The 26,387-nt window shown below is 42.9% G+C and overlaps 1 protein-coding gene across 4 annotated transcripts in view; it reads left to right on the forward strand.

The window, feature by feature from the left end:
- The window catches only part of CREB5 (cAMP responsive element binding protein 5), a 382,587-nt gene that overhangs the window by 139,913 nt on the left and 216,287 nt on the right, over positions 1 to 26,387 (forward strand). For all 4 annotated transcript variants that reach the window (XM_074340923.1, XM_074340924.1, XM_019726163.2 and 1 more), the window contains exon 5: positions 7,287 to 7,459. In XM_074340923.1, coding sequence (XP_074197024.1) covers positions 7,287 to 7,459 — 173 coding nt within the window. The remainder of the gene's footprint in view (positions 1 to 7,286; positions 7,460 to 26,387) is intronic.

Raw genomic sequence — 26,387 nt, forward strand, 5'->3', positions numbered from 1 at the left:
AGTCAGACGGATCCAGCTGCTCTGTGTCCTGCAGATCTAAGCCTAGAGGCCCACTCGGGGGCTGCCTACTTCCTAGAAAGGGGTGAGTGGACTCAGGCCACTCAGGGTCACAGCAGTGTGTGAGCTGCTTTTCTACCCATGGCAAGGGAATTTTCCTTGGAAGTTGAGCTTGATCCAAACATCAGAGAAATGGTGTCTTTCTCAGGCTTTCCCTGAGCCCTTGGAACTCTTGAGGAAGATGAACTAACACCGAAGAGTGAGCAAGTGAGGGATGTTTGTTTGCTAGTTTTAGTAATTCGATAAAAGCATTGTTCAACACTCTTTGAACTACAGCTTTCCCTCCCTAATCTTAATCTGCCCTATTCAGTGCACACCAGTCTAGAAATGCCCATGTAGACAGTGTGATCGTAAGACAAGGGCCGCTAATCAATCACTTTGAAATGAAGTCATGGCTTTTTTAGAGGAGAAGATGGTGGTGATGACATTGATCCAAATTAGTGGTATGACAGATATACTGTAATTCTCAGCATTGCATGCCAGCATCAATTAATAACTTCCTTTAATGCCCATAGAAAGGATATCAGGTACAGATGTTTTTTTTACCATATCACTTTCCACTAGAAAATATTTTTACAGGGAGGCTGAAGAGGGAGTAGGTCTTAGTAGGTAAGAACCTGGATTCTGAAGCCAAGCTGCCTCGACCTGAGCTCCTCCACTTATTGGTTTTGTGACTTTGAGCAAGTCACTTAACCTCTCTGTACCGTAGTTTCCACATCTGTAAAATGGGGCTAATAATCGTACCCTAGACTGATGATAAAGATTAAGTTTTCCGACACAAATAGTATTGCTGTAGAAGTATTAGTTATTATTCATAATATTTCTATTTAGATCAGTCATGGGGAGTTAGATGATTTGTTTCCATTTTAAAGATGAGGCAGTTATAGCTCAGAGAACCTGAACAACATGCCCCAGGTGACAGGGAGCTGATGTGACCTTGATCCTGATTCCAGTGCTCCTGGTACCTTTCTGTACCATGGGTCCTCTTAGAATTCTCTGGGGATAAGCAGCGAACTCTGAAAAAGCAGAATTTAAATGTGCGTGTTAAGGCTTGAGTTTTGACAGTGCCCTGCCCTCTCCTCTCCCTTCCCCTTCTGCAGAGGTTGCCTGAGATGGTTTCTCACCTTATGTTGTCCATCTTGCACTGTGTGAATATGCTAAGGAGAATGCTATGGAGAGAGAGGCAGCCTGCATGACCCCTTGTCTCCTCACCTCCCATCTGCTGTGTCTTCTCTAATACCTCACTGTCCCCTCTGTCACGGAACAGCCCACCCTGTTAGTAGGATTCAGAATACCCAGACTGGTACTCCAGCTCTGAGAGCATCAGCAAGGAGGAGTCAAGACCCTCTAGAATCCCTTCGACATCTCCAGAGAGCCTAGTGTCTCCCAGAAAGGAAGAACCTTTGTTATTCTGTGAAGGTCTCAGACATCTTTGGGATGCAGTTCATGGCTGTTTACATCTGAGAAGTTCTGAAAGTCTTCGTAACTGCCCGGGCGTCATTAAGATGCAGACAATTTCAAGATTGCACAACTCAACTTGTAAACACGTGTTGAGATGACCCTGGCTCTTTATAGAGAAACCCATAAAGTCTCCACACCTTGGCAGTTGGGCAGAATATAGATTTGAAGATAACATTTTGGGACCTTATGGGAATCAACATTATTTTGCCTGCGTGCTCCAACCTTCACTTCCATTTGTTGTCCATTTGCCTTCCTTCTTCATTACCACACCCTGAAATTATAGTTATTTGTAAGAACACCGATGTATATTCATATACATCAGGTTGTGTTTTTGCATATTGTATTCCAAGTCCTTGCATGCAGAAAGACAATTACCACGCTACCTGAAGCTCACTGAGTATGCAATCAAGACTCATTATTTCCCTGGTTCTCATCCCATTCACACCCTTTATGTCTCAGAACAACAGTGAATGGAGAGCAAGGTATATTGCAGGACATGAAGGGAGGAAAAAAATCAAAGGGCGTGTGGAGAAATTTGAACTGAAGAGGGAAAATTTTAGGTGAAGATAGTTTGTCTCTGGAGCTTTCATCTTTGATGTCTGAGAAATTTTACTTTCTGTTAGATCAGTTTCTTGAATCATGATCCCATGGGTCTGGTAGGAAGCTGTAATTTTCAGAAGGCTAATTTCTGCAAAAGCTTATGGTTATGGAGAACAATCAGTGTTTCTAGATCCATGAATCAGTTTGAAAAGTCTGTTTGGATGTTTAGTGTCTCATAAAATGTAACACAGAAGGAGACTTATGGAGTATCAGAGCTGGAAAAGATCTGGGAGACCATGTGGTCCAACCCCCTGCTTTTATTATTTCAATGAGGTTATGGAGCCAGGAGAGTTGAATGATTTACCCAGGTTACCTGGCTACAAAGAAGGGTAAAGAGAATGGACTCGAAGAGACATCCTAATGCCTAAGCCAGTATATTTTCAACATTATCATATGTTTACTAATCATTTGGAAGCATTTGAGCCAAAGTATGAACTATGTATCATAAATGAGAGACTCAGCAATAGAAGAGACCTCTGAGGTCATCTAGTGCCATCTTCCTCCTGATGCAAGAATCCTCTTGGTGACATTCTTGATGGATGACCAGTAGTCTGCACTGGCTTAACTCTGAAGCCCAGTATTGTACAAGGCGGTTTGTTTTGTGTTTGGGTATCTCTACATGTCGGTACATTTAAAAGGCTAAATTCGTCTTTTTGAAGTATCAGTCCAGAAGGAGGGAGGGAGGCCAAAGGTGAATGGCATGGCATTTGGGATAGTGTGGAGTTTTACTTGTTCTCATCTTAAAATGAAGATAACAATGCCTACCTTTTTAGGGTCATTGTGAGGATTAGAGGTGCAGTTTATAACGCCTGTACACTAGTGACTGCTTCAAAATAGGTCCTCACATTGTAGCTAGTGTTGGCTTTTATCATTATGATCCCAGTTTTTGAAATTATGACTGCTGGAGCAACAGGGACTATGTATAATCCCGCAAATATTTGAAGGCAGTTAGCATGACCCTCCAAATCTTTTCCTTGTAAGACTGACTATTCCCCGATTCTTCTACCTTTCTTCCTGTGATGCATTTTGGATGCCTTCATTGCTTTCATTTCCTCCTATTTGTCAATTTCCCCCTTAAAATGTGGTGGCCAAATGTGGTCAGTTCAACGTGCTCTACAGTGGAATAATTACTTCCCTTGATCTGGACATTGCGCTTCTCTTACAATAACCTAGATTTATGTCAGCATTTTTGGAGGCCAGATCACATAGTTGGCTCAAGTAAAACCTGAGCCTACTATCCAGAACATTAGCTATGCCTCCCAACATGTGTCAGCCACAGAGTTGACAAGCACGATTTTTACATCTTCATCCAAGCTGTTGATAAAAGTGTTGAACAAGAAAAGGCCAAAGGCTGAACCTCGAGGAACACGCCCCATCCTTCCTGGCATATTGACATCCATCCACTGGTTTTATGACATTGTTTCACCAGCTCCAAATCTATGCACCTATCTAGAAGAAATAACAGCAAGATAGAGTCATTCTTGGTGTTTTTGAAATTGGATATTTAATTTACCTGGAGGTAAATTGCCATTCTTTTATTCAATGAAGACAGGTTTTGAACCCGTAATTGGGAAAATGTGAACTTGGAAAATAATTTCATGTTTGAGTTACTATGTAATGCTTAAAGAAAAAATATCTCCTCTGAGCATGAAATAATAATGCTTGCTTAATTGTTTATTTCTTCACAATGTTTTGAAATTTCTCTCTGGGTGTAGGGGAAGGAAGCTGGAGAATTTGCAGATTTCATGTGTAGAGGAGAAAGGAGATGTTTGAAGAATGAGAATATAACTTTCAGAAGCCTTCTCTATCTGTGGTGGAGATCACAGAGACAAAAAGATATCTTAAAAATGTTGGTGGGGAGAGTGTGAAGTGGTTTCCTAGATAGTCTTTTTTATTCTTTTTAATGGTTCTCAGAGAAGATTCATAAACTTTTTTGGTGGAGAGAGACATTCTTCTTTCTCTCATGAACATGATTTACTCTGAAGAAATGAAACCAATTTATTTGTGCTACAGCACAAGTCAGTTTTTGTTGGTTTTTCATGGTGGAGATAATGGTTGTTGTCATCATTTGAGCAAAGTGGTCAAAGACTTGAAGCTCACTCTTGGTATCTTCCTCCAAGGGCTCATTTAGTATTTTCTGAAAAGCTTTACTTTCCAATCTACATGACGTATTTATGGTTTTCTTCTTAATCCTGATCCTTTCTATTTCTCCAGTTCCTAACCAAACAAGTTCCTTAATATCTAAAACTCTGTTACTATGAGCATAATTTGAGATTTCAAGGTAAGTAGACAGGAAGTTAGCACGCTGAAAAATTGCCCAGGGAATAAAAGATAAGATTTCATTGTACTTTACTGAATGTTCTAGGGAGGCTATTTTGTGTTTCATTCATTCACTCAGTATTTACTGAGCACCTACTCTATGCCAGGCACTGACCTAGGCCATGGAGACCCAATGGGGCGTAGGGTCAGATTTGGTCCCTTCTCTCATTGTGCTTATATCCTAGAGGAAGGAACAGATATTAATCAAATAATTGAAAACACTGTACATTTGTGGAAAGTACTGTAAAGGAGAGGGAGATGGTGCCCATCATTGGAGAGGTCAGTGAAGGCTTCCTCACGAGATGCTTGATCTGAGATGTGAAGATATAGTCAGGGGAAGAGCACAGGTAACAAAAAAGAGCACATTCTAAGGTCCTGTGTTGAAATGGAGCATGGTCAGTTCGAGGGCAGGAAAATTCCAGCAAGGTGGAATAATCACAGAGAACAAGAGGGATGGTGGTGTGAATGAGCTGGGGACGTGAGAGGGGTCCCATATAGGCCTTGGCGATCACACAAGGAGTGCTGCCAGAGTCGTCTGTACCATGAGAAGCCATCCTAGAAGTGGGGGTGGGGGGTGGGGGGGCATAAGGGAAGGTGTGTAGACTTGATCAGTTTTGTCTTTTGAGAAGATCACGGTGGCTATGGTATAGAAGAAGGGAAGCCAGAGTTAGTGACAGGAGACCAGTTAGGAGACCACTGTCTAGTCTGGAAAGGAGATGGTGCTGGTTGAGTGTAGGTTGGTGGAAGGAGAGATGGAAAGCCAGAAAGAGATATAGGAGTTGAATTTGTACTATTTGGGGACTGCACATGGGAGTGATAGAAAAGAGGTGTCAAGGGTAACTCAAGGAGGGTTCACAGATCTTATATTCTTGTTTGTGAATTTAAAGGTTATTATTTTAAAAATTAAATTGTACTAGATTAATAACCTTTGGCAGCATAGCACAACACAAATGATTCTGAAAAGAGAGTCAGGGACTATTATTGACCAAGTGGGTGACTGTGAGCAAGATGAAAAATTTTGAGTGTCTTTGAAGATTCAAACAATGGAAAAAATAACACTTGGAATTGTTTACTTTTCCAAGACCTCATTAAGACCTGGGGAAATAAATTTGTTAAATTTCACTTTCAAAAGAAATAACACAATTATTTTTGCTCCCGTTATATTTAGTTCAATTCTCTAGGCCTCTAGGTCCTATAAAAAAGAACTCAAGCATGTCCCCACACTGACACTCCAATCCAAATCAACACTTCTTTTCATCTTACTTTAACCAACCACATTCTTTTCCCACATCAGAAAAACCTTCCAGTATATAAGAGGAGCTTTTGGGCCGTGTGTGTATGTATAAGCCTGTCCGTGCCTTTGGGAACCCACGACAACACGGTTGGCTCACGTCTAAGCCAGGGGCCCAGTTTCCATCTGGACTCCTGACAAACTGTGTGGTCAGGAGTTAGAAATCAGAAACCTGGGGAAGGTGCAATGTGATGGACACAACCACCCCAAATACCATATATGTTATCACCATCATTTAACACGTAGTGCAGGAAATCCTGTTCTTTGCAGAAGAACTTCAAAGAACCACTTCTAGTTCTCCTGGGTAAGATTTATTTTGTTCTTTGCTAACCCCAAAGCGCAGACAGATATATATATATTTTCCTCTAGTAAATTGCTAGTGACACTTCATTTCTTTCCTGCCATCTTCAACCTGTTGTCCAACTGACCTCTCGAATTTCCCTACACTCCTAGGCTGAAGGGCTGTACCTAGTGGCATACAGAGGCCCACTGACTTGATTTGCTCTGCCCTGGGCTTTCTCTCTTTTCTCGGTTCTGAATTTTTCACGTTTCAGTCCCACCATGTTGATCAGCGCCTATAGCCTCAGGGTGAATTCTCTCCTGTCCCAGTGACTTTCATTGCTAGGAAGAGTTGTTTTTTAAGCCAGCTTTATCTTGAGTATTTTTCCTTACTTCTGAATTTTACACAAAGAGGCCTTCATTCAAGCCATCAGAAATAAAGGCATGATATTAGGTCCCTTATGGGACTTAGTTGTCTCATTTGTTCCCATCACTCATTTATTCATACAATACATGTTTACTGAATGCCTACTATGCTCCAAGCACCATGGGATAGAATTGTGGACACAAACATTTTACATTCTAGATGAATAGACACTGAGCAAGCAAGCAGACAATCAAACATTATTCTGTATTCCATGGATCCATGAAATTGTTATGGATTGATTTTGTGGGAATATAGCAGAAAGTTGCAACTCTTGCTCTTATGTCATTGGATCCCAGACACCCTGTCGTCTAGTCCAGTCATCCATCCTCATTCCCCAGGTTATTGGACGTGGGTCATGAGTACCCAGATTATGATTTGGAAAAGCAGTAGTTTCCTGGGGAAAAAATAGTGGTTGGCCACTCTTATAGGACTGAAAAAGAAAAAATAACCCAGTGTGCTTGTCATTCAAAGCAGAATGCCAAGTGACTCGTCACTAAATCACGATATTATGCACTTACCACAGAAATCATTTTCAAATGCAGTATATATCATACCAAGTCAGAGAAGATATGCACTAAACGTCCCTGATGTAAACCTCACATCAGGATGGTGGCAGAATGATTAGTGAACTTTAAGGTATTTCCTTATGTGCTTTACTCTTAGGGTGAATAGTTATTTTTCATCTTCTCGTAGCTGTACGTTATAATAAGATGAATGGACCCATGGCTTTCCAGAAGCCATAACTCTCTATTTAGTTGACATGACCAGATTCCCAATTTTGGCCTTGAGAGCTTGAGAATAGAATAAAACATTACTTTCTCCTGACCTTTCCCCTCTGTCTTCTCTGGGCAGAATATCTCGATGCATAACACAGTTGGTGGGGCCATGGCGGGGCCCGGAGCTCACCAGCTTGGCAACACCCGGATGTCCAACCATGACACCAGCGTTGTGATTCAGCAAGCCATGCCGTCACCCCAGTCCAGCTCTGTCATCACACAGGCACCTTCTACCAACCGCCAGATCGGGTAAGGAGACCTCCTCGGCTGTCTCTGGGTCCTGGCTGGAGCTTAGGGAATGTTCTGGATCTTCTCCTTGTTTCTAGAGCTCAGATTGGATGAGACAGAAGTTGGTTTCCCTAGCTGGTGTGATGCTACCTAGAGCTCAGAGTGATGTTTTTGATGGGACAAGGGAGAGGGGGTCTCTGTTTGGTGGAAGCTGCCTGACCCTGACTTTGGTGGGGCAACGCAAGTCATTCTGTGTCATTGTTTCTTCAAACAACATTTGTGAATTTTAAGATGACTGCAGGCAACTTCATGGATGTTATGGAGACCACAGCATTGTTCTCAGGACAAATACTTGAGGATGGTGGAAGGAAGTTTCACCAGCCCAGCCTCCTCACCCACAGAGTATGTCCCTCCCTTCCTAGGATCTGCTAAGCCCATCACCTGTGTCTTCTGTATATTTCCACAGTCCTCCTTCCCTCTGATCATTTTTCCTGGTTTCTCTTCCTTGTTAATACTTCCTTACTAGCTCTTCCCTCTCTCTGCATTGGTCCATACTCATTCCTGAGTAGACAAAACAAAGAAAGCAGGCCCTCTCCCTCTCATATACATAAAAAAAATAATAATACTGAGGCATTGAGAGAAATTGGTAGAATGGTCCAGCCACTCTGTATTATGAAAGAGCTCTCACTTCTGAGTAGCATGTGATAGCTCTCAGCCCTCGCTACTCAGAGTGTGGTCTGAGCACCAGCAGCGTGGGCATTACCCAGGAGCTTCTCAGAAATGCAGAATCTCTGGCCCCGCTTCCCTATCTCTAGAATGAGGATGGTGTCTCTTGTTTCCACCCTCACAAGGGTAGAGTGAAGAAGAAATAAAAGATTTAAGAGCACTCAGGTTCTTAGGAAGAAAACATAATAACAAGCCAAAGAGCTATGATGAGTTTATGTTGTTGGATGATGAAAACTGGTGGCTGTATATTCCCAGAGTTCTCTGTTTAAAACAGGAAAGGGAGCCCCCTGGGTTTGGTATATGCATCCAAATTGAGTTTGCATATTCGGTTGAATATTGAATATAGTGATGTAAAGAAAAATTAGAAGCTGTCCCACAGTTTGTCTGTGCGTCTTTGCCCCCTTATTTTTAACGTCTGCAAGAGTTACAGACCGAGTGAGCACTGGGGATAACACTGGCTTTTCCTCCTTCAACTGCTCTAGAAGGAGTACCTTGTTGCTCACGTTTCTCAACTTACCAGGATGGGTTGTGACACGTGAAGACGCAATGGCTATTTTGTGAGTTTGCCATGGGTACCTGTGGGTTCCCATTCAAGAAGCAGAAAATTAATCTGGCCATTTGAATGCTTGGCTTTGTTTGAAGAAGCCACCACTAAATTAGCAAGTGTCTCTGTTAAAGATTTCTTTTCTTCTCAAATGACTGTGGGAGCAAATGTTGCCACCATCCAAAGCAAGACCTATAATATACTAAGAGGGTGGGGTGGGTTTGTTAAAGTCAGCATCTAAATTTCAAGGGACTCCTTTACTCTAGTGGCTTGGCTTTGGGCAGACAATTCACAGTTAGGCCAGCTAATTATAATTATTTTATTTTTCTTTCAAGGGAAAAAAAACACAAACATAAAATGTGCTAGAGTTTACGGGCAGTTTTACAGCATTCTTTCTCCCCTGGAGTTCTCCCGCCTCTCCCCCCACAAACCCCCAACTACCCTCTTGGAGGCCCTTAGTATTCGGCCATTGTTAATATAATGCTGTTTTTTTGTGAAATAATCTTTTAAGGCCTAGTATTAATTCTAAGATGGGTGTTGACTGTGTCGATAATTTATCCAGCTGGCCCAGGGCTGTACAGTTAGGTGACATTTCTAAGCTGTGTCACTATGCCTGGATGGGTGGGGGTGTTTCTCTGGTATGTGTGACCTCCTGACCCATTCCATTTTCCCATTTATTCCCAATCCTGGGGTGGCGCATGTCCCTCCTGGTGTGTTCTAGGAGATAATTGTCACTTTGAGGACTCTGTCTCATTGCCAGACTTCAGGGAGGCTGTTTCTTTTCTTCAGAACCTTCCCTGTCCTGCTTACCATGTTGATTTCAACCCACACATCCTGTCATTTCCATTTTCTCTATGTGACCCATCCAAAACCTTGCCCGGATGACCGTGGGGGGCTCAGCAAGGAACAACCCAACCCATCTCGCCGGTGGATTCAGAATGAAACTCTAGGTGGTAACATTTGGGGATGGTTGACTCTTTTATTTCTCTCAGCAAAGAGGAAATGAGTACTTATTTTAAAACATGAGTTCTCTCTGGAGACTGTGTCTTTAAATGAGCATTTGAAATTGCAGATAGTTTTTTTTTCCTTTCTTTCTTTCTTTTTTTTTTTTTTTTTTGAGGCTGCACAGAACCATATTGTAGTAATATTCTGATTTTTATCACAACCTCAAATATTTAAGTGTCAAAATCTGGCCAAGCCACCTGCAAATGTTTGCCATGGCAACTGGCCAACAAAAACAGCAAACAGCAATGAAAGTCTTCATTCAGGCTGTGCACTTAAGCTGCATCCAGCCAGAGGGGCTGGGACCCACCTGTGCCCACGCACAGCGCGCTTTTGCTGCGGCCAGTGGGTGTGTTCACAACTGGAACTTGGTGGGAGTGAGAGGGGGCTGCCTGTCTCCTGCTTCCCCTCTTTCCTTCCCTTCTACTAGTGTTTGGCTTCTGCTGCCAACCCCACTCTTGCTCTCTTTTCTGCCCCCTCCTTTCATGTTGTATTTAAGCTTAGAGGCTTGAATGTAGTATTGGGAGTGATACTGACATGAAAAACTGGGAAATGGGAGCAGTGCCCGTTCTCAGGGAAGATTCTGGGGACAAAGTCTATGCATCCTTGTGAGCACGTGATTTTCATACTTTCTGAGCAGGCACTGAGCCAAAGTAGGCCAAAATGGGTAGAAATGCAAAAATCCAACGAGATAAGGTTAACAATAGGTAGAAAGGCAAGACGGGCAATTTCCATTCCATCCCCCTTCAGCTTCTGCCATGCCCTATGCCCAGTTCTGTCAAGGTAGTGCTATTATGCCAATAGAAACTGTTGGTAAATATAAATATCCCAAATTGCACTTGTGTGGTTAGGCAGGCTAGAAAAACACACAGCACTAGAGAGTGTGGGAGGCATCCCCAAACTAGTGACTACTTGTGCTTAGTCAAACTGGCAGACACTCTGTCGGGGAGAGTGTCTTTGGTTGATTGATGGTAGCATTTTAGGTGATAAGTTTTCCAGATGGGGTAAAAAGAAAAAAGAGTGAGGCATGGGCTGTGAGGGAGACAAGTGAGACAGAAAACAAGCACGTGTTAAGTATAGATGAAATTGATTCAGCCTTGGACCAAATATGTGGCAGATTCCAAGATCGTTACTCGTCATTTTTATTAGAGAGCATGTAACAGGCTCATTAATTCAGGATCAAGCCAGGGGAGCCTGGGAAAGATGGTGGACGAGCAGGTAGCCTCTTAGTCTCTCCTTTTCCGCCTCTGTCTCTTCTCACACGGGACATTTTTGTAGGAGCCACTAGTCAGTTGAGTAGGTGGCTATCATCCTAATAGATCCCAGCTTTCCTAACGACGTCTATTTCTCTTTATGGAGTAAATGATAGTGCCTAATTCATGCTCAGTAATTCTTCAGGAGAGCAGTGAAGATGCTATGGAGTGCAGAGTTCTACAAGGACAGATATCAGGACAGAGTTCTGACGGGTTATGAGAGGGACTGCCAAAATAGTCCACAAGTGTTCTTCCCCTATTCTTCTTGTATTCGAAATGTTCTACAAGTTTAATTCTCTGTATGGAGTTGGGGAAATACATCAACCGGTTATTAAATGATTGGTGAAAATTATTTGACAGTAATTGTTTACAATGGGAGTGTGATAGGTCTAACACCAGAATATACAAATGTTCCTACTAAGACTGATATTTGGAGAAAATATATCTGTCCCACTGTGGAATATTCTAGTTAATATACCTGGAAATTTGAAAATATGTTCAACAGACTGCCTATGTGAAGCCAGTTGTGTATGTAAGTACTCCGTGATTTTATACCACGGAGTCCTGGCACGTACAGGCGATGTGTAGCTATATCAGCTATTTGGTCATAAACCCTTTTTGCATGGGGCTAAAGCTAGGCTAAACAGAACTAATAAGTAGCCAGAAATTTATATAAAATATTAGAGAAGCAAATTTTGTTTTATGTAAAAATATAAAGGAGCCAATACTCATCATAAATTGTACCTTCTCTCACTCTTTCTATAGTTTTTTTTTCTCTCTTTTCTCTTTGTCATGCAGAATATCAGGTGTGGCTCCATGAACATGAGCAAGGAAAATAATAATTAATAATAATAATAATAATGTTGATGATAATAATAGTAAAGACGCTTATTACATCTTACAACTTGTTGGTGTCAAAAGCAATGCCACCTTTCCTATCAGGGAGAGTCACATGGCTTTGTTGTGTGTGTTAGTGTTGCTTCGCGAGGCGTTCATTGAGATGGGAATGTTAACTGATTCCCTCAAGATGGGACTGTTCATTGATTCGGCGTTTTTTGTGTCGTTGTTGCTCTGAAAAAAAAGAAGACAAAAAAAATGGAGTCAGTAAATGAGGCCATCACAGAAAAGCACGGCTTAAAGAAGACTTTAATAGCAAGCAGTTTACAGTTTAAGAAGTGTCTGCTCTGTAAATGCATAGGTGTAAATCCATTCTTAAGAGTTTTCTTAAACTCCACAAACCAACTGAGCATGATGAAGAGTGTCCACCACAAGACAGCTGTCCCTGCCCACCATGAGCTCATGCTAGCGCCATCCAGGCCAGCCTTCTTCCTGCAGACGCAGCAGGGCAGCGGGTCCCAGGTTGTCACTGGCCCAGGATGGCATGAAGCCTCCTTTGAGTAATTCAGACCAGAAGCCATTATTTCCTGCTTTGTGTTTCTCTGAATATCACGGCTATGAACATTGCTTTATTGTTAGAAAGTTGCTGGATCTTTCACAGCCCCGAGAACATTTACGAGGGCCCTTCAGGGGGATGCTTTCTGGGAGGTTGATGGACTTAACCATATGGCTCCCGTTAAATCCCATGCAGAGCCTTGAGAAATTACCTCTGACAAGGGGGCCAGAACCCTCCACTCACAGAGTTTTATGTGTGGAACGAAACATTAAGTACTGATACTTGAGGAAATATAAGGTTTCTTAACATTCAAAAGTTGTAATACCACATGGTATTGTGGCCAGATGAAGGGGGCAGAGCCAGAACACCAGAGCACAAAGCTGCGTATTCCAAGAAGTAGAAATATACCCCTGCTCTTGTCTCTGAATCTGGCTCCTGCCTCTGATTCCTCAGACAAGCCTTGAAGGCTGGGAAGTCCAAGGTCAAGGTGCCGGCAGATTTAGTTCTTGGTGAAGGCCCTCTTCCTTCTTGGCAGAAGGCTGCCATATTGCTGTGTGCTCACCTGACCTCTTTGTGTGTGTATGTGTGGAGAGCGAGAGAAAGAGAGAAAGGATGACCTCATCTAAACCTAATCAGCTCCCAGAAGCCCCACCTCCTAATGCCGTCATATGGGGGGTTAGTGCTTCAACATATAAATTTGGGAGGGGGCACAAACATCGAGTCTATAACAGCTAGTCTACTTAGGAGAGAAAATTGGAGGTCACTCCTCAATGGCTCAAGCTTATGTTAGAAAAGCCCTCGATTAGCAGGCTGATACTGAAAAGGAGGAAGGGGACTAACATTTGTCCAACATCTACCATGTGCCAGGAACTGATCTAGCTTCACATGTTATTTCCCATCATTCTCTGTGAGCCCAGAGAGGTAGACATTATTTACTTCAGTTTTACCAACCAAAGAAGAGGAGTAGCTTGTCCAAAGCCATTCAGCCAGTGAGATAGGAGAGTTTTGAACGTAGGTCTGTTAGCCTCCACAGTATGTTTTCCTGGTGTCCCTGCCCACAGCAACCCCTGCGCCATGGGAGACACATGACCCTGTCTGGCCATGTGGGAGCATCATCTACCCACAGGAGTTGGCTAACACTCAGTCTACCTGGTTGCAGTGTGAAGAGCTTCTGTGCCTTCACACACCTGTGGGGCTGTCAAGGGCAGAGGTGGGCACGCTGAGTTGTCAGCAGCTGCTTCAATCCTTTGGCAGGAATATACAGGAGTCCCATGGATCTCAAGGAAGGGAGATGAGGAACTGTCTTGAGCACATGAATACAGAGAGTGGACCTGTACCTGGGAGATCTCTTGGCACAATTCCCTCATGTTTAAGGAAAGCAAAATCATCTCAGAGAATGGCTGCCTTTTCTCCAACCATTTGGTTGTTCCACATTTGGCTTCTTGGTTTTCGGGAAGAGCCCTGTGCCCCTCTCAGGTGAAGTGTGACTTCCAGAATTATTCTGATTCCTGCAATGGGTGGGTGACTTTACCGGTGACTTCCTCTTAGAGAAGGATTTCATTTCTAGATCTTATGAACACAAGCCCAGCTCACAAAATTCCAGAAGCTTCCATATAAGTGTTTCCGTGTGCATCTCCCTCTCCCTCTACCCCTTAGGATATATAAGCACAGATGCGGGTCTGCTTCTAGAGCAAATAGAACATGATTATTCAGTCTGTGTCTATCGTAAGTCTAGACACTTGTTCTTTTGTGCAGCATGTTGAAAAAACTACGCCTAGAAAACAAGAGCTTGCTCAGAGCTAAACCATGTCAGGTCAGAGCAGAGTCTTGGAAAAGTAGGGGCCATGGGTTCTGAGGTCATGGGTTTAGGATAGTCCAGACTCTGCCATTTAGAAGGTTTATAACCTTGGCCACATCCTCGCTTTCTCTAGGCCTCAGTTCCTTTATCTGTATATGAAAAGGTTGACCAGCTGGTTACAAGTCAGTCCCAGCAACAGCATCGTCATTCAATGCTGCTTTTCTGTCCCAGATTTATTTTCTCTTCTGGTTTGTTTCCTTCTAGGAGCTGAGCTTGGTAGGAGTGCCAGATTATCTGAGCTCTAAAATGGTCCACATACCGTACTGGGTGAGAACAGAATAGAGCTTGGGAATGCTTGGGAAGAGGAAGCCAGTGCAAAGAGAGGGGCCCCAATATATGGAGCCAGAGAGACCTGACTTCCAGGCTTGCCTCCTATATGAGTAACAACACCTTCGTAATTCCAGTGAACACACCCATTTTACAGTTGAGTAAAGTGTGGTTCAGGGAATAAGTGATTTGCCCTGGGGTCAAACTGGTTATGGAGAGAGCCAGAACTAGAAGCCATGTCACCTACACCACACTCTTCCACGGGTCCAAATGAACTTGACTTTCCCAAGTTCCGGTTTCCTTACCTGTAAAATGGGAGTTATCACTAGAAGATCCACCAAATCCTACCCAACATTAAAAAGCTCACGATTTTCCTAACAAGTTTAATTCTGAAGACTACTTGGCAAGGTCATTTCTGTGGCGGCTCAGTTCTGCATGCATGACTATGTGTAGTTTCCTCCTTTGCACTCATCTTATAAGAAATTGTGCTTTTATGCTCACTTTGCTAAATAAAAGTGGCTTTTGTTGGAGATGTAACTTCAAAAATACCTGAAACAACAGCAAAATAGTTGAAGATGTAAAATAAGGCCAATACAAGAAAACTGGACAATGATCTTGCCAGACACAGCTCTGTGGGAAAATGCAGTCCCCTGTCTTCGATTCTGGCGTTAGTATTTTGGGGGTTACTTTGTGGAAGACCTAAAACATAGGGCTTTAGCTTACATCAACATTTAGTGATCTTCCTAGGGATAAGCTTGGATAAGGTGCCATATAACGAAACACTGAGGGGTGAGGGTGTCATTTCCTGTGATGCAAAATGCAGTCGTTAACTGCACCTTTCCGCACCTATCATAGTTCCTCCGTGGGGACTGGCTCAGTATTTTCTGTTTTCAAGGTCAGAAGCATGAAGGCACAGCTGGCTCCCCACTGTAGGTTCCATGTGGCTCATGCATAGTGTTTAGAGTGAGTCCCAGGACTAAGTATAACCACTCCTTGAAGAAAGCCAAAAGAGGCATGAACAGGGACAATTGATGAGCGTGTGCAAGCTCTGCAAGGTGAGCACGTTTGGAGAAAGGAGCTTGATAAAGCAGGGCTGGCCCTCGGGAACTGGGAGTACACTTTGCTCTTTTGAAGGCTAAGTATGTCCACATAACACAGCAATGTCCTGGCGGGCATTACTGATTATTTGTAGCTTTCATATACTTAAATACTACGTGTCTCATCACGTGTAAATAGCTCTATATGAACTGATTGACAAGTAGGTTCTGAGTGAAGAGAGGAGGCCTGTTTTAGGAATTTTCAGATAGCCCATGGTGCCCATTGCATATACCATGCCTTCATATCATTGTACATGTGGGGATTCAAAGGATTATTGATTTAACAGGTTCTCTCATGTGTAATATTAGACCAAATAGGTTTTCTCTGCCATCATTTCTTTTTGTATCCATTCTAATGAGGATACAAAGAATAGCACATAAACATTCAATTTAGTCTTGGATTTTGGATGTGAAGGCAGTTCTTGATACTAATGTTCAGTTACATGTGGAGGGAATCCTGTTCCAATGAGATTGTGCAAAGCTATTGCTTGAGGGATGGCAGTTCTGACTCTACCACTCACAAGCTCTGGGACTTTGAACAGGCCTCTTGACCTCTCTGGGCCCTGCTTTCCCATCTTGTAAAAGGAAAGAATGAAATTAGATTTTCTAGGAAGTGTCCTCTTCTAGTTTTAGGAACACATTCTTTTCCTTATCGTGACTAACACTCTACCACACATTGCTTGGCTGATATGAATTGTGGAAGAAGAAATTCCATAAAACAGATTCATTCACAATTTAGCAGGATATGTAGTAATCTATAATATTTGCTGCGTATGTCGTGCTGTTGGTAAATATCAACATAAAATTCCTATAGAGTAATAAACATTCTTAATGGCACCAGACACATTTAAAAGAATTTGGAGTTTTATAGTTTTCCCCCCTTTGGCAAAGTGTATTTTGGCTGGTGAATAGGCCGGTAAAGTCTGTAAAATGATAGGACCCTTGTGAGCGTGGGGTAGAGACATGCCGGAATGTGCTTGGGTTGCTTTCGCAGGGTTGATCTTTGCAGAGAACAGATGGCCCCAAACATCTTTGAAATGCCAGAAATGACTTCCTGAATAGCCATGTACCCATCCTATGTTGGTTCAGATATGGTAATCCACAAGCCTTGACAGCCTTTACAGCTGACCTCCAATCTATTATTTGCGGTCCATGGAATCCATAAACATTTTCTACACGAACAATCACGATAACTACAACAACAAACACCCATGTCCCAGTCGTCAAGCCACTGTACACTTGTCAGATGTAAAATGTTCTCAGACTTTGCAGGGACTGGAGGCAGACTCAGGGATCACTGTGTAGCTTGACCTTTACTCTCACTTTTCCCAATGTCTTGCTCAAATTGAGTACCTTAAGAGAGAAACAGTAGAGTGTTAAAGAAAACTAGAGGCTGCCTCCATTGCAGTATTGTTTGGGTGGTATGAGTGGAGCCATTTTGGTGAATCTGCAAACTCAGGGAAACCAAAGTCCTTTTATAGCCCCGTGTTGAGTTGGGCTATATTGTTAATAACAAAACTGAACAAAAATGTAACTTTGTAGATGCATATTCCAAATTATAGCCTCTCTAAAACATTGAAAGAATGAACTTAAAAATAGTCTGAACTAAGCTGTATCCTGTCAAAGAAGACTGGGAATTAGCATCTAAATGAAAATTGTCTACGTATGTGTGTGTATGTGTGTGTATGTGTGTACACATTTCATAATATTTTGCTTTACTAGAACATGGTTTAGGCCATTTGACATTTATATAATCTTACTGAAAACTCTTGAAGAACTTTTCCAGATGTATTCTGCATATTCTACATAAAAAGGTATTCATAATGCCCCACACACTGTCCCTTGTAATCTCCCTCTTACATGACAAGAAACTATACCAGCACCTTGGAACTGATTTTAAAGAACAGTTGTAATGACTGACAAACATAATAAGATTAAAAAAGAAAAAAACTCCCATAGAGTCACATTAGTCCCTCCACCTAATTTTCAGAAAATTAAAACAATTCCTCGTTATCTAGAAAATGACCATTTGGTTGATGGATTATGTTTTCAGGAGGAGCTACTTTTTATTTATCTGACACCTTGACATCATTGGTATGTGAGGTGAGATACTTCAGTGCTAATGCTGATGTTGCTGGACGGTGGTGACAGCGAAATCCTAGAGTGGGGGAGGGGGCGTCAACTCAGGTGGTGATTTCCTCCCTCTGAGGAGGAGGGTGACTATTTCATAGAAAATTGGCTGTGACTGTGGGCTTGGGTCTTCACCATGGAAGACTGGGATCTTCCAGGGCATTCCGGTTTAGAGCTAAAGTGGAATGATGGTGAGAGGGCACTCATCTAGAACCTTGACTTTCCTTCCTTTGTCCCTCCTTCTTTCCATCTCTCCTAGAAACAAAAGAGGAATACATCAAATTATTCACGCCTGTCATTTCACCATGGCTCTGCCTGAAAGTCTGGAATAGGAGGAAGTTTAAAACTTTTAACTAAAAGGGAAATGAAGTGTGTGTGTGTGTGTGTGTGTGTGTGTGTGTGTGTGGTGTCAATTATGAGACACCCCAATCCCCTCTCATTGTATGGATAGTTGCTATTTATTTAATTTAGCTCTGTAGTCGAGCACTTTGCTGGAAACCAGAGGAGTGAGTTTGTCCAGATCTCTTTTGGCAAGTGTGTGTGTGTGTGTGTGTGTGTGTGTGTGTGTGTGTGAGAGAGAGAGAGAGAGAGAGAGAGAGAGAGAGAGGTATTTTTCTAAAAAGAGTGTGTGAAACTTTGGCTGTCGCACTGAAGCCACAGACAGCCAAACTTATATTGGGTCTACCGCGTTCCATAATTATTATTGCCATTAGGAATAATTATTATTTGCTTCGTTGAGTTGGCAGTTTGGAGCCTGCCTGAGACAGAGCCTTCTCACAGGAGCCGTGGAACACAAAGGACCAGGCAGTCACCCACAAGTGCTTCAACATGTTTGGACGACTTCCTTCTCTTGGTTCCCTTCATGGGGTTTCATACACACTGAGCTTCAAACTGAATGAAAAGTTCATCAGATACAAAACTAACGTAAATGAGCCAGCACTCAGAAAGCTTTTTTGATTGGATGCCGGAATGCTTGGCTTTTCTCAAGACTGGAGATGAGAGTGCTTTCGGTGCTGCTGCATTCCTTTCATTAAAAATAGAAAAATAAATAATAGGATGGGTCTTCGGTGAGAGGCTAGGCTGGAAACGGCATGAGAGGGAAATGAAGACGGACAGGAGGAACACCCAATGGAAAAACAGCAAACTCTTTTAGGGGGCTGGCTATTTACACCCTTCAGTTTGTTTTCCTGATTTGTTTTGCTTCGTTGCACTCCAGCTTTCCAGGTTCCAGATTCTGTATTGTTTCTGTTGTTTCCTCTTTCCTTTGCCTTATCATTTTGAAATAAGTGTGCCATCGGCATCCCCCTCACCCTCCGTAGGCGTCTCAGGTAGAACGTGGCCAGGTATTTTGAACCAGTGGTTTACTCACAACAGAAGCCAAGCCTGGCAAAAAGGCTCCCCAAGTCATTAAAGAGTAAGAAGCATAATGTGATGTTCTTCCAGACGTTATTTTTCCCATAAGACTTGTTGGTTCCTTGCCAAGGGCTGTACCAGTCACAGGCCTGTGGGCACTTAAAGAGAAGAGCACACACCCTGAAATGTGGGTGTCTGTCCCCTCCCTTTAACCCTCTTGCTTCCAGGGTGGGTGTTTGTAGCAAAAGCTGCTGAATCAGAAGAAGGAAAAAAACCCAACAACTTCCAGCGGGCGCGCCAGACCCAACATAATTGAGTGAATGTCAGCTTTGTCTCCACAGACACCCAAACAGTCTGTCCTCCATTCCAAAGCCAAGGTCAGGGAAGACCAGTGCGAAGTCGCTGGGAGTAAGGGGAGGTGCCATGTCTGCATAATGCATACCCCTCAGTCAGTCAGGAACGGAGGCAACTAGTACATACCTTCTCCCAGATGTGGTGCTCAGATGGGTTGAGTGACAAGAATCCCCTCCCCTGTCCTCAGCATTAAAAACAGACGACTTTTATTATTACACTTCATTAAATGGGATCCTTGGGTGAATGCCCCTGTACAAATAAGAAACAAGTGAAAATTTCACTGTAGTGATTTCCAGGGATTTGTGGTCCTGGATGTTATATGTAGGAAAACTAGTTAGAGGGAGAATATTGCAAAGGAGCAGGTCTGTCTGCATTTTCATAAAAGATGGCAATGTAGTACTGTAAAGAAAAACAAATCCTGCACTTTCTGAGTACTAGTAAAGCCTGTCTTCAGGTAAGATTTCCTGAGAGTGTAGAATTGCCGCTTTTTAATTTTTTCATTTGTTGTAGGCACTGAGGGGTAGAAGAAGGCCAGGGAAATGGCCTCCATCATCGTGGAGTTTAAAGAAGCTGCAACCTTAATTTGTTCCTCTTCAATGGTAACCTTCACAGGGAACCATGTTTTTACAAAGTCATATGGAGTGTATTATTTGTATCAGTCCTTAATAATCATTGTTACCTTTTTTATTCAAAGATCCTGTTGTACCACGTCCTTTTTAGTCTTATGATAGGAAGTGCTTATTTTAAAGGCATTTCTATAGAAAGCATTTGATCCTTCAGGTTCTCATAATGAATTTCTCTGGAAAGCTGGGAGTTTTCCAGAGTCTAATTGTTGTATTGGTTTTTACAGTGATGAGCCCGATGTCTCTTCTTTGAAACTCCTGTCTCTCCATTCATTGACTTAAGTTTGGGCCATTTTCTATAGTCAAGCAATGAAAAGAGCTTGAAAATTTTGTTAGTTGTTCCAGGATGAGGTGAGTTTGAGGGGAGCTTCCAAACAGAACTGGGTACTGTGAGAGCCTAGAGTCACATTAGATGGCAGACCCTAAGGGAGAAGAGGTGACATCACAGTCGGGCATATGGCAACACTAGGGAAACAGTTGTTTTCTCAGCTGTGCAGAGATTTTTCCTTAAAAAAAAAAAAATAAATGACTGCCTGGTATAAAAGATGAGCAGCTAGACCCTAGTACATTTTAATGTGATGTCCATGTCCCATGTTATAAAGATGAGTTATTAGAATATGGGCAAATAGAATCCACTGAAATGAGCTCCACAGAGCACGCTCAGGGACTGTCAAAGATGAGGGTATGTGGACAGCAGCCAGCAGGGCCCCCCATCCCCCAGGCACCCCCTCACCCAGAGCAGCTCCACATGTGTTCACTTCATTGAGTTTCTACGTAAGCATATCTTTGAATAAAGAGTTCTCTAGCAAGAAAACAGTTTGAAAACTACAGAATTAGGAGATTCTTTTCTCTCTACATACTATGAGAGAAAGAGTGAGTTCTTGAGCAGGCTTGCACAGATACCATCCTGAAGACCAATTTCCTGGAGAGCTAGTGGTACCATCGCCACTTTCGTGGTGGAAAGTAAATGAGATTGTAGAAACAAGCTGTGATTTCTGAAGTGCTGGGGGTGTATTTTTTCCATTCGTTCTTTGCGGCAGGATGCACTGACATTTGTGATCACAAGGTCGGAGGCCCTGAGAGCCCAGGGGGCCAGAAAGGCAACATCGGCACACTGAGAACCCCAGACCCTTTGCTTCACCCCCTCCACCTTCAATCTGCAGACCTCCTCTCTTTCTCTGTTGTGCTTTCCAGGAGGTCACTATTATTTTTTTCTCTCTCTTCACTATTTCACCTCTCCCACAGTCCAGCCTGAACTCTGCCTCTTGGCATGCCTAGAGGAATATAATGGTTGCTTCTTGGAAGCCTCCTGCTGACCAGCCCTGACATCTTTCTACTTCACAGGCTCAGCAGGTCCTGTCTCACAGGCAAGACTCAGCTATTTTCATCTTTCACTCCTGGACCTATGTTGTTGTGAGTCGAATTGTGTCCCCCCCAAAAGTTACATTGAAGTCCTACCCGCTGGTACCTCTGAATGCAACCTTATCTAGAAATAGGATCTTTGTAGGTGTAGTGCAGTGAAAGATGAGGTCATACTGGATTAGGGCAGGTTTTATACCCAGTGATTGGTGTCCTTACAAGCAGGCCACGTGATAGCAGAGGCAGAGGATGGAGTGAGGCACGAAGGTCAAGGAAGGCAGGTTCGCTGGCAATTGTGAGCACCTGGGAGAGAGCCACGGAACTGGTTCTCCCTCAGAGCCGATAGAAGGAACAAACCCCGCCGACACCTTAATTTCAGACTTCTAACCTCCGAAACTATGAGAGGATAAATTTCTGTTGTTTTTAAACCACCCAGTTTGTGGCTATTTGCCACGACAGCCCTAGGAAACTAATACATGCATCTTCATATAATTATCAACCTATCTGCTCTGCCAACAGAATTGTGATTAAAAAAATCTATCGCTGTATTCTCCTTTTATTCAACAGATGTGCAGTTAAAAACATTAAGAGAAAAAAAGCTAACAAAGAATAAACAATAAAATTACTCTCTGGAGATCGGGTATCTTATTGGGAGTTGGGAACTGTTTGGTGGGAGACCCCTAGTTCTCCATTTGTCCAGAAAGGGAACAAAGGGGTCTGCTGTAGCTGAACAGATCTACCATTAATATCTCCTGATGAAAGATGTTATTAGAGATGCATTTTACCTGGGCTACAAAGCTACACTGACATAAAAATCCACTTTGAGGTGAACTGGGGAGAGTGTGGTTTTTCTTTAGCCATGCATACTCTGCTCAGTGGTATCTGCTGGGCTCCAAAGTACACACTTTTTGTTGATTAAGCTGTCTACCCTATAATTTACAATGAATGCCAGATCAGCACTGCATGTAGGGATGGGGGCTTTTAACCTCAGCCTTCCAGAAGTTTTTAGGCAGCTGAGAACATTCCCTGAACATTGAATGCAAAGGTACCAGCGACTGGTCTGGGGACAGCCTAGGGTGATGGGTTTTGTTTTCCTGCGTGTGTGTGTGAGTGAGTGTGTGTGTCTGCGTTACTTCAGACAACTGAGCTTAATCACCAGGAGATTTCTTTTAGGTGGTGCCTGATTCCTTTCAGTCCCTCAGCCTGCGGGGGTGCTCATTTTCATGACTGATCAGGGTTTTAGCTGCTGCTCTCCTAATACATGGTTTGGAAAAGGAAGCAGCTTATGTGGCAGCACTGTTCTTTTGATCTGTTAGCTTTTCTTAATTCTTTCTGAAGCATCCTTCTGCCTCCTTCTCTGGCTCTGGGTGATTTAAAGAGAATATCCTGCAGTTTATATGCTCCAAGAAACCTAATGCTCCGAGAAATCCAATAAAGCCCACCGCCAGAATTGTGTTGGGGGGATGAGGGGGCGTGAGATGACCACCCAGAGCGAGAGTACGCTCAAGTGACAAAAGCACGTAGACATATACCTGTGTGAGGCCGCCGTGGAGTGGCAGTTTGCAGGCTGTACATAGCTGGGAGGTGGGATGACACAAACACTTATTTGAACATTAGAAAGTTTCATATGTTCAATCAGGGAAGTTTGTTCACCCGTCACTATAACAGATACAAACGGCTATTCTTGCCTACCCACCCCTCCCCCACCCCTTTAGTGGCTTTGTAGGAATACTCACATCTTAGGAATTTTGCATTTTTGGATCCCGAGTGATCCTGGATTTTCTTTTTCTTGATGGGCTCATCAAATCACTATGTCACCTGCATTCCCTGAATATTTTAAATAAACCGGAAAGGGGAAGCGATTGCCCTAGCCAAACCACCGAGTGGATGTGAAGTGACACCTCCCACAGCTCACGCCGTTTGTGGTCTGCAGCCTTATTCCTCAGAACTCGGGTTGGGTGTTTTCATCTGAGTCCCGATGAAAGCCTGGTAGGTAAGCACGGTGGCTGCTATGGCAGGCAGAGAAGGGCGGGAAGCAGGGAGTTCCCCAGAGCAGCCCCAAACTCTGGGATGGAGCAGGATGTCCTCATAACGTTTGTAAAGTAATAACTGTAAAGAAACTTCCTGCAGTTCGACCCAGTAAAAGCAATAGGGTAATCATCCCTTCCAGCCCTCTGAAAGCCCCTGTGTCTTCCCAGCTGAGATCTAACGTTGAATTCTTTCCTAGATTTATAACTTCCCTAAGAAGTAGAAAATGGTAAGGGTGAAGAAAACGGGTCAGGATGATAAAATCACATTTACCAGCAATCATTGTTCTTTGGCGTGATAAAGAGAGGTAGGGACACATCGTGAATCTCGGGCTTGGAAATGATTAAAAAGTTCCAATCAAAATAGAAAACAAGTTTTAATAAGTCTTCTAAAATGTGGTTTGTAAGCAAACTTCAGTATAATAATCACATTCTGGCTGTTAGCAACAAATGGGCAAGAATGGGACATCCCAGCGTGTCGTCCGTCCATCCCACAAAACTGCCTTTTGGTTTGGCGTCACTTTTCCCATCTGGCAACTGCCTGGTCGGAAGGGCTGCAGTCTGGAGTGCCCTGGCAGCACCCCACAGGGTAAAAACTGGAGCTGAAGTGGGCAGAGTGGCCTAGCCATTGCTTCTGGCAGTGAGCCTCTTGCCACGTGAGCAAATAATGATAATAGAAGATCACCTCAAATGTCATTATCAAAGGTGGATTGTTAAATCCATAGGATTCTAAATAGCTCAGTTATTTACCTATGCTTGGCTTTATTTCAAAAAAGGATTTGAGGAGACGTACCAAAAGTACAGACCAACACAATTAAAAAAAACACCTAATCTATGGAAGAAAGGAAAGCAGTGTGAGAGAATTCTCCACGAGACTGAAAGGCACTGAGATGGTACTGTCAGTGTTATTTGTCCAGATTGCTGTCCTCTTTTAGGTAAAATCCGAGTCTGAGTCTGCCGGACGCAGAGCCCTTCCTTCAGGAGTCACAGGCTTTTAGGGGAGAAATGAAGCTTGTGTTTGGTCCTGCAGTGAATTCTTTCAGGTATATGTTCAGCCTCACCTAACCATTGATATTGTACGTCTTCAGCATACTGTTTTGGAACATGTGTTAATAAGAACTGAAAGCGCAGGCCAAAGGTAGCAGGATTCTTGGGGAGTTTAAAAAAAAAAAAGTTTTGTAAAACTAAGCAGGCCATTGTAGAGGTGGACAGGGGAGGGGTGTGTGTGTGGGGGGGAAGGGCAGACTCATATTAAAATCCTGATATAAAGTTCTAAGCGACGAATAAGAGGCTTAAATACATAAAGAGCGAGGCTAAATTTGGACCAATTTCCTGTGAAATCTCTTGTGTAATATTTTCAATTTGTGCTTGTTTAATGTGGTTTATTTTCCTAAGGTTCACAGTATAGGTTTTAAATTCAGCCTTGACTACACACATGTGTCGAGAGGTTATAAAACGAGAGCCAGCTCAGACCAGTCTCCAACTGGGTGCCCTTTGGTGGAAAACATTACCTCCTTTTCAATACCTAAAAATTTCTTTGCGAGCGCTGATTTAGTTTTTTCCCCATCCAGTCCCTCTGACTACTTTTCCAGCACCTGGTTTCACCAGTACATGTCCAGTTACATTTTCTGTTAGTGCGTTTAAGGATGCCACCAGGCCTCTTTACTCCACATCAGGACTCCACGGCTATTTCGGGCAGGCTCCCGACCCCCTCTGTGAAATCTCAAATTCTTGACACAAAGGGCTAATTCCTCCCTCTGGTTAAAATAGAGAAACCATCTCAGGCCGTCCAGAGGGCTCTGCTTTGCTGTACAGAGTGCTAATTTTGGCCTCTGATGTCCTGGACCACACCTTCTCCAGGACGGGGCCATTTCCAACATATAGCAGTCATGTTCCTGCTGACTTGAATACAGTACATAGGACCTATGCTGTAAAGTCAGACCTTAACCAAACTAGATAGGATCTCTGTTGTTCATGGCGTTTAATATGTCAGACCTTGTATTACAGGTAGCTGATGTTTGTCTTTCCTCTAGGCTTTAAGTCCTTAAAACAAAGATTGTGGTGTATTCGTTTCTATATCTACTGCAACACCCAACATGTTAGATGCTATGAAGGATTATGTGAATAAAGGTGTGCTTATACATATGGGTATAAAAGGGTCAGAAAGGGACATCTTGTATATGCAGAGTTCCTTAATTTAAACAGTAAGAGATTAATGGAAGAGAGAGTTAGTTGCACAAGTGTTTTCATCTTTTTCACCACTACCATTCAATAAAATACAGAGGGTGCCCCCAACATGTATACACATTAAAAGAAAGGAAAAACACTGTATTAAAATTGTAATACTCAATATATACCAATAACAAAAGATGAATACAAATCTTAGAATATATTTTTTTGGCACCCGCGGTGTTCATCATTTATTCAGTTATTCATTCTTCCAGGAAACATTTATCAAGGACCTGTTTTCTTTCTGAGGGTACCTAAGCCTTCCCAGTCTAGGTCGCAATACCAAAAAGGACTGTTTACAGTTGTAGCTTTCATTTCCAGTTCTGCCTGTGAGCCAATGTGCGGTGATATTGAAATCTGGCATCTTCTCCATGCCTCTGCTATGTTTCCTTACCTATTCTCTTGACTTCTGTTTTCTCTTGGCATGAGAGTCTTTTTCAAGACTGTGTATCTGGGCTAGAAGCGGTCAAGGAGTTGTTCTCCACAAGTTGCTGTTTTCCCCGGAAGGGACAACATAATTATTGGCTGATGCTAGCTTTCTTCCTGGGGTTGTAGTTTCTCCTCCCTGACTGGCCAGCTTTCTAAATAACTCAAGTGTGGTCAGGAAACTAGCAGCCTAGAAATGTGAGCCTCGCTTTATGGTCACTTTTCCCCCTGACATCTATTATGAAAAATTTCAAACATACAAGCTTAAATAATTGTGTATATACCACCTAGATTCTACAATGACCATT

Source organism: Rhinolophus sinicus, linkage group LG09, assembly GCF_036562045.2.
Source record: "Rhinolophus sinicus isolate RSC01 linkage group LG09, ASM3656204v1, whole genome shotgun sequence".
Classification (NCBI taxonomy): Eukaryota; Metazoa; Chordata; class Mammalia; order Chiroptera; family Rhinolophidae; genus Rhinolophus; species Rhinolophus sinicus.